Source organism: Dipodomys merriami, unplaced genomic scaffold (assembly GCF_024711535.1).
Source record: "Dipodomys merriami isolate MVZ:Mamm:240054 unplaced genomic scaffold, mDipMer1.0.p SCAF_42, whole genome shotgun sequence".
Lineage (NCBI taxonomy): Eukaryota > Metazoa > Chordata > Mammalia > Rodentia > Heteromyidae > Dipodomys > Dipodomys merriami.
This window is the reverse complement of record NW_027205826.1, coordinates 1,401,231-1,413,628: the sequence shown is the minus strand read 5'-3', so window position 1 is coordinate 1,413,628 and position 12,398 is coordinate 1,401,231. Positions and strand designations below refer to the sequence as shown.

The 12,398-nt window shown below is 60.6% G+C and overlaps 1 protein-coding gene across 3 annotated transcripts in view; it reads left to right on the top strand.

Annotated features, from left to right (window-relative positions):
- Positions 1–12,398, top strand: part of Septin9 (septin 9) — a 136,780-nt gene that overhangs the window by 51,796 nt on the left and 72,586 nt on the right. The window contains exon 1 of one of the 3 annotated variants that reach the window (XM_069992909.1): positions 223–383. The exons of the other annotated variants lie outside the window; for them this stretch is intronic. Within the exon in view, the coding sequence (XP_069849010.1) occupies positions 329–383 (55 nt within the window). The 5' untranslated portion in view covers positions 223–328. Of the gene's footprint in view, positions 1–222; positions 384–12,398 lie in introns of those variants that run through there. 3 annotated transcript variants of the gene reach the window in all.

Below are 12,398 nucleotides of genomic sequence, written 5' to 3'. Positions count from 1 at the left end.
TCGCGTGTGTGCCCGGGCTCGGGTCCCCTCGGTGGCCGCGCGCCGGCCCCAGCCCCCCCCCCCCCACCGCCCGGGCCCCGGCCTTGACGGGCGGGCGGCGCAGCCAGTGGGGGAGTCGCGGAGGCCGGGCGGCGGGTGCGGGAACCTGATCCGCCCGGGAGGCGGGCGCGGGGCGGGGGCCGCGCGGGGCGGGCCGGCGCCCGCCTTCCTCCCCCATTCATTCAGCGGATCCTGGGGCCGAGGGGCTCGGGCTCCCAGCTCGCTCCGTGGGCAGCGCAGGGCCGGCCCGCCCGCGGCCGCTCCCCGCCGCCCGCCCGCCCGCGCCACCATGTCTGACCCCGCGGTCAACGCGCAGCTGGACGGGATCATCTCGGACTTCGAAGGTGGGTGCGGGCGGCGGGCCGGCCGGGCCGGGGTCGGGGCCTCCGCGGGCCCACGCGCCGCCGGCCCCCGGCCTCCCCTTTTGTTGTTACCGGTGTTGGCGGGGCCCCGCCGCCGCCTCCCCGGGCTCGCGGCCCGGACGCCGCCGCCGCCTGCGCCCTCCGCCGGGCCCCGCGCGGGGCGGAGCGCGTCCCTCCCCGGCCGGCCACGCGGGCCTCCCCCGCCCCGGGCCCGGAGAGCGGGGCCGCGTCCGCCCTCACCGAGTGCGCGGGGGCTTCCGCGGGACCTCGTGCCCGGGCGCGGCCCCGGTCCCCAGCCAGGCGCACACAATGGCCCCGCCCGTCCGTCCGTCTGTCCGTCCGCTCTCCCCGCCCCGCCCCCAGGGCGCTGCGGCCGGGCAGGGCCCCGCTGGGCGCCGCCGGGCGCCGGGCCGCGGTGGGGAGAGGCCGCGGGACCCCAGCGTCCTGCGCCGGCCCCGAGCACTCGGCGGGGACCGCCCGTCTAGGTGGTGGCTCCGGCTGCACAAAGCCTCGGAACAGCCCTCGGGACTCCAGCACTTTCTGTCCGTACTGTCCCGGACCCGGGGGGAGGGGCGGGGAAGGGGGGTTGGTATTCTGGGTCTGCAGAGCTGGGGTGACCTGGGGGCCCCCATCACTCGGGGTGCATGTCTACCCTGGGTCTCCCCACTTTTGTTTTGCTGTTTCGCCATCTTCTTCCCCCCTCCCCTCCCTCCCTCCTCTCCCCCCCCCCCCCCCCGTTTTGTGCCCATGGGGTGTCACTCCGGCCCCTCAGCTTCATGGCCCAAGGCTGGCGCTCTACCCCTAGAGCCACAGCGCCACTTCCAGCTTTTTGCCGGTTAATTGGAGAGTCCCACAGACTTTCCTGCCTGGGCTGGCTCTAACTCTTCAGATCTCAGCCTCCTGAGTTGCCAGGATTACAGGCGTGAGCCCCAGACCTGGCCATCTAGATCCCCCGTACTCCTCTCTTCTCTGGGGCCTCTCTGTGGTCCCCAGTGTCCCCTTGGCAAAGCCACCAATCAGATCCCTTTCCTGCCGGAGCTGATGGAGAGGGACACTGCCCCCTTCAGGTCCTGGGCTTCTGAGTTCAGGTCTGTCTCTGTTGTCTTTCATTTCCCAGCTGATGGAGAGGAGCTGGTGGTGGGATTGCAGGAGCTGGTGGAGAACTTCTGGAGAAAGACCCAGGTGTCTTGCTTCCAGTCCTTTGCCAGGAGTGGAGGCTGGGTTTGGGGCTTCTGTTGGTCTTAGCAGTTAGGCCCAGGCTGCACCCCCAGGGCAGTGTCCTGCCTGGGGGGGGTGTCTCTGCGTGGAACTCCATTCATACCCGGCCTGGCACCGCCTCCCCAACCAGCTTCTTGACCCTCAAACTTCACCCAGGACAATGGTCTCAGAAAGAGAGAGAGAGAGAGGGAGGGAGGGGGGAGAAGAGAGAGAAAGAGAGAGGGCCCGAGCGCATGCAAGTGAGCATGCTGTTGTGACAGCTGACCACTGCTCCACTTTGGGGAGATTTTCCATCCTGGGGTCTGGAGCTCCTGTTCCCCTGTGATCATTAGTCTCCTCTTTGTGTCCTTAAAAGTTCACCCGCGGGGTCAGCTGAGCCTTGGAGCCTCCAGGCAGCCCAAGTGGGAATGATATTTGGGTTCATGAGCGCGTTCGAGTGGTTGGGGGTGTGTGCCGGCCTCAGGCTGACCCCAGGGGGCCTCCCGGGAAGTCCTCCCTCCCCACCACTCTTGGACCTTGGGGTGGAGCCGCTCTGTGGGTTGGTTGTGCACGGAGGGCCAGACAACCTTGGACAACTGGACGCCTGATTGGGCCTGGGGCCCGGCAGCCGGGGACTGAGGGGAGTGTTCCGTCCAGCCCAGCTTTGGGCGATAGGAACTGGCAACTTCAACTCAGGGCTGGGGAAAAGGTCACTGCGGGCTCATAGGAGAAGATGGGATGGGGGAGGCGGCCCTTGAGGGAAAGAAAGAAAGTAGGAATTTGACCGTGGGAAGGAGGGAGGCAGGGCAGGCGGCGCGCAGCGGCGGGAGAGGACAGCATGAGCAGGCTCATTAGGGTTCTGCCGTGTGAGGACGGGTCAGTTTACAGTGACCAGAGGGGACAGGTTGAGGCCAGGGAGGGCCAGGCCGGCCAAGGTGTGGACGCTCTGTGGGAAGCAGCTGGAGGCAGAGTTGGAGGAGCTCTGGCCTCCCTCTGTGAGGCTGGTCTGGGGCCTGTCCACTCGGCCTCCCCAGGTAGGTGGGAAGGGGGGTGTGCGGCAAGCACAAGGTCCACAGCGGCCACTTCAGTGGCCCATGGTGTTCATGAAGCTGTGGCTAGGTGGCCATCGCAGAGCAGAGGCTGAGACATCCTAGGGGACCTCCTAGGGGAGTGGGGTGAGCTCCGAGCAGGCCTGTGGGGTAAAGGACACGCTGGAGTGTTTCTGGGCGGTTCGGAGCTTAGCAGCCATGTCTAGAGCAGAGGAGTGTGCCTTGTAAGGCAGGGGAAATTGATCTGGCTCAGCTTGGTGTGGTTTCCCCAGGCCAAAGCAGCATTCCCTGCAGAGCAGATGGGTGGCTCTGTGTGTGTGTGTAGTGGGTGTGCAAATTCCACTAGTGCCCCCGCAATCCTGGGCACAGCTGTCCTTACTCTGGGCAGCAGCCTTCTCTTTCCTTCTAATTTCCTGTTTCTTTCCTTCCCGGTCCCCTCCCTGCCCAGAGCTGAGGGGCTGCGGGAGGGGGGAGTTCAGCCTGTGGGGCCCAGGGTCCCCACTGTGACTCCCAGGAGATGGAGAAGGTGGCAGGCTTCCCCAGGGACACGAGTTTCCTGCATCCTGCCGTTGCCTTCCTCTCCAGGAAGGTGTTGGGGCGAGGGAATTATCTTGTATTTTGCCGATGTGGCGTTTAGAGCTCAGTGATTTCCTCCCCCTCCACACAGAGGTCATTCTGTCACGATGGGGTAACAAGCAGGGTGACCCCTTCTTCTGTCTCCCTTCTGGAAGGCGGCCAGGGCTAGCTGGACGGTGTGTCCTTTTGCGAATGCAGGCCAAATCTATTATCGCAAACATGATTACACCCCGGGTCTCTGTAACAAAAGCGCTTCCAAGTGCCAGCTGTTGGCCTACTTTCTTCTGCAGAGTTTGTTGTAACCAGATTTGTGTGCTCAGAAAGAATTCGAAAAGTCCTTGATGTTTGTTGAAACAGATCTGTCCTACAACCCGGACTCTGGGACCCCAGAAGCTGGCGACATTGCCTTTCTCCAGAACACTCTACATCCTGCTGTCCCCCAAAGAAGCCTTTGAGCTGTGTCCTGGGGGCAGTGGTGGAGCCCGCCAGCTGGCTGAGAGGGTGGGGGAGGGGATCTTGGGTGAGAAGGAACGGTGTGCTGCCAGCGGCTGGGGCCCAGCGCCATTTTTCCCCCCTTCAGGGTAAGGCTTGTTACTCGAAGGTGGCCACAGGTCTAGGGAGTCCTGTCTTGCAGCCAGCACTCATGCTCCTGGAATACCTCCTTCCTGCAGCGGGAGCCTCTGGGGCGGGTGGTAAACACTCGGGCTGAGTGGACAGGGCTCCCTGGGGACCCAGTTCCTGGCCTGGCTGACTTGCTCTCTGAGGGTCTGGAGGGCAGCAGACGCCGGCCAGTCGCTCCCACTGTGAGCAAGCGCTTCTGATGGAGAGGGCCGAGTCGCGGGCACATGACCAGCCTGCAGCTGGACTGAGGTCATCTGGGCCAGAAATCCCAGTGGGGGGGGGCAGCCTCAGCCCCTCGGGGCAACCTCAGTTGGCACTGTTTGTGGGGGTGTGTGTGGCTTTCCAGGATAGTTCTGAAGGAGGTTGGGGGATAGTTGTGAGGTAGTCCGCCCTGTCATTTGAGAGCCGTGTGGTCAGGGGAACTCCCCAGTGCACCCCCAGCCTCCTCCCGTTTCCTCCTGGGTTAAGTGGGCTCCCTCTCAGGTGGCCGGGTTTGGTGAGATCCCGACAGGAGCACTGAACACGGAGCCTGTCGCTCAGGGCTGCGGCGGTTGGAGCTGGGTCTCAGCACGGGGCAGGCAGGTTCTGATTCACAGCAGGGACAAGGCTGGGCAGGGACTTGGTGCATGCGCAGAGCCTGCCTGGAGCTTCCTCTGGCGTGGACAGATGCCCGGCTTCCTTCCAGGCAAAGCTGTCAGGAGCCCCTTCCTCCGACCCGGCTGACATCTTGCCTAGAAGGTGTTTTCTCTGCCTGGCGGCTGGCACCATGTGGGGTTTGGGGCTCCCCTCCCTGGGAGGTTGTTCCCATGTCCTCCGACAGCTCTCCCCAGCCTCCGCCTGGCGTCACAGTGGGTGGGCTGTGTCGTTTTCCAGGGTCAAGCGCCAGCAGCCACCGGGCACACGCGGGTGACTGGACCATGAAGACAGTAGCGGAGCCGCAGTGTGGAAGCGGGGTCCTTGTGCCAGTGTGTGTTTTGGGGGGGCGTGTAGCCCAAGCAGAGTTTGTACAGCAGAGCTTTGCAAGTGTGGAGCCGTGCACGGAGCAGAGCTGCAACGGTCCCACGGTCAGGAAGGCGGTGGTGAAGGCCCTCAGCTCACGCCTGTCACCCTAGCCATTCATGAGGCTGAGGTCCGAGGATCGTGACGCAAAGCCAGCCTGGGCAGGGACGTCTGTGAGACGCCTTGTCTCCCGTTAACCAGCAAAAAGCTGGAAATGGAGCTGTGACTCAGGGGGTAGAGTGCTAGTCTTTAAGCTAAAAAGACTAGGAAGAATGCTAGGCTGACTAAGCCCAGGTACTGGCCTGCAAATGCAGGTAGATGTACATATGCACGCACGTGCATGCACGCGTGCACGCACACACACACTCTATCCAAAACAGGCTCCTGGGCCTGTCTGCTGTGAACCCCGACACCCCCACCCCATCCCCAGCTAGGGGCCTGCAGAGCCTAGTGGGGGGGGAGCCGCTGCCCACTCAGCGCTAGGCACAGGTGGTGTTGGAAGGAGGGTTGTGAAGAGGACAGCCATGGGGGGTCAGGCTGGCCTGCCCCCCACGCCAGGGGGCGTCCGTGGCCATTCCCCCCAAGGAAGTCGCCCCTGTGCACTGTGTGCTGTCCCCCCCCCCAGCCAGTGGCGGTTCCAATCGGAGACAAAGTACTCTATGGGGTTCATTCTGGCACCCATGTTTCCCCTTCTTCCCATTGTCTCCTAGCTGCTGCCCCTCCCTCTCCCTGCTGGGGGAGAGGCTGATGCTCTGGAGATCTGTGTTGGCTTCAACACCCAGGACAGAGCCCCACCTTCCTGCCAGGCCGGACTTGGGAGCCCCCTTAGACCCCAACACCCCCTACCCCGTGTGCTGTGTGTCTGCACTCACACACCTGGGCTGGGCCGTGCGTGGCTGGGCCGGTGTGGTGGGTGACGTGGTCTTCCAGCAAAGAAGAGTGGGTGGTCAGGACTCAGGGGCACTGGGCAGCCAGGGGCACTGAAGGGTGCTTGTTTAGAGGTTGAAACCAAACTTCCCTCCCTCCCTCCTTCCCTTCCTTCCTTCATTCCCTCCCTCCCTCCCTCTTCCCCTTCCCCTTCCCTCCCTCCCTCTTCCCCACTTCCCTCTTTCCCTCCTTCCCTCTTTCCTCTTTCTTTCTTCCCTCTTTTCCCTCCCTCTCCTCTCCTCTCCTCTCTTCCCCTCCCCTCCCCTCTTCTCCTCTTTCTAAAGCCCTCTTGGTTTCTTCCAAATTTGGAGGCTCTCCGAGTTGCTTATGAGACCCAAAGTCCGGAATTTTCTGGAACAGAGTTGCAAAAGCCTAAGGATTTGTCATCCCTCCAGCCAGCTGGCCTGTGGGACATTTCTGGGCTCCGGCTGTTTAATCTGGTTCTGACACAGCCCCGAGGCTCCATTCAGACCAGTCCAACAGGCAATTCTAGAAACTTCAAGTTTGTTGTCATTTTTTTTTTGTGGAAAATGTTGCCAGTGCCCAGAGGTACAGACAGAGTGGGGAGATAGAAACCGCGGCCTGTGCCCTCCTCTTGCTTGGGGTACACGCTCCACAGGGGTCCAGGCCTGGGCCCCCCCAGCCACTTTCCTCTCCTACCATCCGCTTCCCAAGAGATCTCCTCTTGCAACCTCCCCTGGCGTCTCCCACCTCAAATCCAGAGCCTGAAGGGGCCTGGGTGAAAGTGCCCGCTGTGCCCGTCCTGGCCCAGCCTGGAGCTTCCTGTGCCCCAGGGCCAGGGGCCTGTGCCTTGAACCCCCGGGGCCGGGCTCCCAGCCCCTGCCCCACCTGCTTCCGGGAATGACACAGGTCGGGGCGGCCCCTGAGTTCTAGGCGAGCTGTCACCCCACATGGGCTCCTGTCAGATGAGGGAGGAAGCGGGCTGTGTCCAGGACGCATAGGAGATTGCTGGGAGTTGTCTCCCCGTCCCTGGCCCCCTTCCTAGAGCTTCCTCCTGGGACACAGACACTCCATCCCCCCGCCCCTCCCCCCACTGGAGGCCTGGGGAGTTGGCTGAGCTGGGCCTCCTTAGCTGGGTGCTGGTGGCTCACACCTATAATCCTAGCTACTCAGGAGGCTGAGATCTGAGGATCGTGGTTCAAAGCCAGCCCGGGCAAGAAAGTCCATGAGATTCTTATCTCCAATGAACCTCCAGAAAACTGGAAGTAGGGCCATGACTCAAGTGGTAGAATGCCTGCCTTGAGCTGAAGAGCTGAGGGACAGCACCCAGGCCCAGAGTTCCAGAGTTCAAGCCCCACGACCGACAAAAAAAAAAAAAAAAAAAGATGAGCCTCCTCTCTGTCCTCTCTGCCCCCGCCTGGTCCCGCCAGCAGCGGCCTGTAGTCGGGTGGACCCAGGCTTTGCAGGCCGGGTGCCCCTGCCCGGTGGGTGGCCAGGAGCCTGTCCCAGTCCCCTAGAGACCGATGGCATCCAGAGTAAAATCCTGACAAGTCTTTCTGGCTCCAGACCAGGCCCCGAGGGGTCTTGTTCCCCCGCGTAGACAGGCAGACAAGGAGAGCGCTCGCAGTGAGCAGGATTTGGGGTTGTTCCTTTAATGCAAACAAAGTGCCAACTTCTGCATTTCTGCAGACTTGTTGTATGCATGAGTCCCTCTGTGCCCAGACCTGGCATGGTGCCCTCTGCACTGGGTACGGGTGGGAGCTCGCTCCTATTGAGGAGTGGGTGGCGTGAAGAGGTGTGGCTGTCAGGGTCTTCCCCTGTAGGAAGGCCCAGAGACGGGGGACAGCTGGAGGTGTGCACCAAGAGCTGCCTGACCATCTCCAGGTAACCTCCACAGGCCCCTTTGCTTTTCTTCCCTTCTCCCTCTCCCTCTCCCTCTCCCTCCCTCTCCATCTTCCTCTCCCTCTCCCTCTTCCCTTCTTTTCTTCTGCCAGTCCTGGGGCTTGAACTCAGGGCCTGGACACTGTCCCTGAGCTTCTTTTTGCTCAAGGCTAGCGCTCTACCACTTGAACCACAGCACCACTTCGGCTTTTTCTGAGTGGTTTAGTGAAGATAAGAGTCTCCTGGCTGGCTTCAAATCCTGATCCTCAGATCTCAGCCACCTGAGTAGCTAGGATGACCGGCGTGAGCCACCAGACCTTGGCTTTGCCCTTTGTCTTCTTCTAAACGACTGAAAGAGAAATCTCTGGCCACCCATGGGGGCAGGAAGAGAGGCATAATTTATTTGTATCTTTGCAGACCCCATTCAAAAGCAGAGGATGGAGAGAGCAGGTCTCCTCTACCCCCTGCCAGGCCTCTTACCCCAGGTCTGCCTGGGGAAACCCCGGGCCCTGGGGAATAGTCCGGATGGACCCCGGAAGGATGCCCCTCCCCCCGCCCCCCCACCCGTGCGCGGCAGTCCCCCCTCCCCCACCTGGGCTGGCACTGCTGCTGGGAGGTCAGGCTGGCTTGGGGGTGGGGCGCGCACATCTACCTCTGAGTCCAGGCTCCTGCACACAGCTGCCCTGGAGCCAGCTGCTGGGCTTTGCCTCCCCTCTCTGCGCATTCTTTGTCTCTGACCCAAGTCCCAGCCCATCCAGCTGTTCCCCGCGCTCCGGGGCCTCTCCGGACCGCGCAAAGCCTATCTGTGCTGATTAAAAAAAAAAATAACCATTTCCTTTGACTGTGCGCTTACTTCACAAGCCGGGTGCTCTTCCTCTTGCTGAGCGCAGGCTGGCAGGCAGCAGGCTGATGTCCCCAGGCATGATGTCTCCACCCGTCCCTGTCCACTCCCCTCCCCTTCCCCCAAAGGCAGGTCCTGCTGGGGTGTGAGGGCCGAATCAGGGTCCTTGTCTGTGAAGGTGGGGCAGCTGGGGTCCGGTGGGCAGCCCTGCCCCAGCCCAGCCCTGTTGGTCTCCAGCTGGCGGCGGGAGGCTGGGGGATGGGAAGGGATGTGCAAAGGATGTGGCAGAGCTCTGGGCTGTGGGAGCCTGGCACGTGTGCCTGCAGAATGCTATTTCGCTCTTCTTTTGGGAGTACTGGGGTTTGAACTCAGGGCTTTGAGCTCACTAGGCAGGTACTCTTCTACTTGAGCCACACCTCCATCCCTTTTTTTGGTCTGATGACTTGTTTCATTTATTTATTTTTTTGTCTGGTACGAGGGCCTGAACTCTAGGGAGTGTCCCTTCTGATGTCAGCCTCCTGGATAACTGGTAGGTCAGGCAGGTGGTACTCTGCTTAGCTGCTGGTTGAGATGGGGTCTTTTTGCCAGGGCAAGCCTTGAACTTCAGTCCTCCTGAGCTCTGCTTCCTGAGAAGCTAGCGTGAACTACTGTCCCTTGGGCAGCCTGGCTTCTCTGTCCCATGCTGTGGTGTGGGTTGAGTCATCAGCCTCTGTGTGCTTTGCTTTCCCAGCTAGAAAATGGGGACACGGGGTACTGCTTGCTACCAGGTCGTGTGAACATTGGCTCTTGCAGATTCAGTGCCATGGGCCCTCTCTGGGTCCTCCGTGGCCTCCCACACCTGCTAGGTACAGGGCCAGGCATGGAGCAGGGCACGGGCGGAGCCCAGCCCCCGCCGCCCCCGCCCTCGGGGCTGTTGTCATGGTAGGTGACAACTGCTTGGCTGTGACCCAGAGCAGAGACTTCGCTGTCCTGCAGAGGGACAGGCAGCGGATGGGGGTGGGGAACACGTCTGTGGGCTGGCATGGGCTGGAGCGGGCCGGTCCCTTCCTTCTCCCGAGCGTTTCCTGGAGCAGGGACCTGAGTGAGTACGTGAGACGAGTTTGCCCTGGGCTGTGGAACCTTCCTTCTCCAGTGGTGACACAGCGTAGGCCTTGGGCAGGACCTTGTGACAGACATGTCCCCTTTGTAGGCAGCGCTGCAGCTAGCCAAGATCTACATGGTCTTCTCCTCCAGGGCCTGGCTGGGCTGCTGCGGGGCTGGGCAGCCCTTGGGGCTTTCTCCCTGCAGGGTTCCCGTAGTAGAGGCCTTTAAGGCCACCTGAGAGCTGGAGACCACACGTGCCGCCCCTCACAACCACCCTTGGGTGCCCTCAGAACCACCCGGAAGAGGGAACCAGCAATCTAGTTTGTTTGTTGTTTGTGGGGCTTGAACTCAGGCCTAGGTGCTGTCCCTGAACTCTTTTGCTCAAGTTGAGCACTCTACCACTTTGAGCCATAGCGCCACATCTGGTTTTCTGGTGGCTCATTGATAATAAGAGTCTCTCACGGGTTTTACTGCCTGGGCTGGTTTTGAACTGTGGTGCACAGCTCTCAGCCTCCTGAGTAGCTAGGATTACAGGTGTGAACCACCAGCACCTGGCTCAGCAGTCTAGTTTTTTTTTTTTTTTTTGGGTCCGGTTGTGGGGCCTGAACTCTGGGCCTGGGCGCTGTCCCTCAGCTCTTCAGCTCAAGGCGAATGCTCTACCACTTGAGCCACAGCGCCACTTCCGGCTTTTTTCCTATGTGGTGCTGAGGAATTGAACCCAGGGCCTCATGCATTACAAGGCAAGCACTCTACCACTGAGCCACCTTCCCAGCCCCAGCAGTCTAGTTTTTTTAAAACAAGCTCTTGAAATAATTCTGGAGAAGAGGCTGAGGTGTGGACGATCTGGAACCTGGTGTTTAGGACTGGAGAGGACTCTAGAGATGGGGCTTAGGGGTATGTGGGACCCCAGCTGTGTAATACTCCACAGAGCAAGCCCAAGGCAGGTCCAGCCTGCTTTAAAAGTGCTTAGGTAAGCCGGGCACCTGTGGCCCACACCTGTAATCCTAGCTACTCAGGAGGCTGAGATCTGAGGGTTGTGGTTCTAAGCCAGTGCAGGCAGAAAAGTTCCTGTGAGACTCTTATCTCTAATTAACCACTCAAAAACCAGAAGTGGCGCTGTAGCTCAAGCTTGCCTGAGCACAGAGAGGTTCAGGGACAGCGCCTAGTCCCTGAGTTCAAGCCCCATAACTGACAGAAAAAAAAAACAAAAAAAAAAGCATAGATATTTCTGGGTGCCGGTGGCTTCTAATCCTAGTTACTCCAGAGAGTGTGATCTGATGATTGAGGTTCAAAGCCCCCTGGGCAGGAAAGTCTGTGAGGCTCACCTCAAATTAACCAGCAAAAAGCCAGAAGTGGAGCTGTGGCTCAAGTGGTAGAGCACTAGCTTTGAATGAAAAAGGTAAGGGAGATCATGAGGCAGGCCCTGAGTTCCAGTCCCAGTTCTGATACATGTGTGCACGCACGCACGCGCGCACACACACACACACAGAATACGTAGACAGGTTGGTTAGAAGAGCTAGGAGGTGCTGGTCAGTATACAGAGAATGGCTATCTGGGTTGCGGGTCTGTAGATTTGTTTCCCTCATTGTTTTTCTGTGTTTTTTTCCACAGTCTCTGTATTGTGCCTGTGGTATACTCACAGCTGGGGGGAAAGAGCAATAGATATTATTCTTTAAAGTTCATGGTCAAAAAGAAAAACAACACCCATCCAAACGTCCCATCCTCTCTGTCAAACAAGGAAACAGAGGCCAGGGAAGTGACCCCTGTCCCCGGGCTTGTAACAAAGCTGGGGCGTCCTGAAGTACGGGGTGCTGGGGATGGCCTTTGTCGTTTTGGCCCACAAGGAACGTGGTCAGCGCAGGGGTCGAGGCCAGAAGTAAGGACGCATCCGAGGTGGCTCATGCCCAGGTGAAGGGACTTTCAGCCTGGCCCTGGGGGGACTGTGGGGCGCCACGCTGGCAGCCCCACACCCTCCTGCTCCCCAGCCTTCCCAAGGGAGCCCCGTGCAGAGGACAGCTTAGCCAAGCGTTCATTTTTATTTGAGGAAAACATGACTCCCATGTGCAGTCCAGTTTCTCTCTCTACCCCTGATTTGAGGCTGGGTGGCCAGGTCCCTGCGGGGGCGGGGGCTCCCTGGTGGACCCTGGGGTGAGGGGTAAGGGCTTGGTTCTCTTCCTGCCCCAGGCCCCTGCGGCTGCTGGAGGTGGGAAGGGCCCAATCACTGCCGCCCTCCACCGCGAGGACGCAGGGGCGCTGATTGGCAGGTCCCCTGATTGGCAGGTGCCCCTGCCTGAGGCCAGCAGGCAGGTCAGAGGTTAAGGGGCTGAATTGCCCGCTCTGGGCTGGTGACTGGTCGCACCTGCGTCCTCTGGCACCCAGTGTTTGCACTTATTGTAAATAACACCTCCGGTTCTCTCTGTCCCAAACAGAAAGGCTGCGGTCCGGGACAGGCAGGGACCTGTCCACCGGAGCACAGCGGGGGAGGGGGCGACCAAACCCTCCACCCACCCAGGCGCCTGGTGCCAGGCACAGCTGGGCACGGGTGGCCCTCGCCTGTAATCCTAGCCACCCAGGCTGAGAGGTGAGCGTTAAGAGTTCCAAGCCAGCCCAGGCAGGAAAGGCTGTGAGATTTTATCTCCAATTACCCAGCAAAAAGCTGGAAGTAGAGCTGTGGCTTAAGCGGTAGAGTGCCACCATTGAGCAAGAAAGGTAAGGGTCGGTGCACAGGCTGAGTCCAAGCCCAGTACAGCACCCCACCCCACCCCCAAAAAGCATAAAAGTGTAGCAAAGGTGGGTCACCCTCTGTGGGTGCTGAAGAACAGTGTTACCCCCTCCCCAGGGGCATTTCCCTAAAGCTGAGCA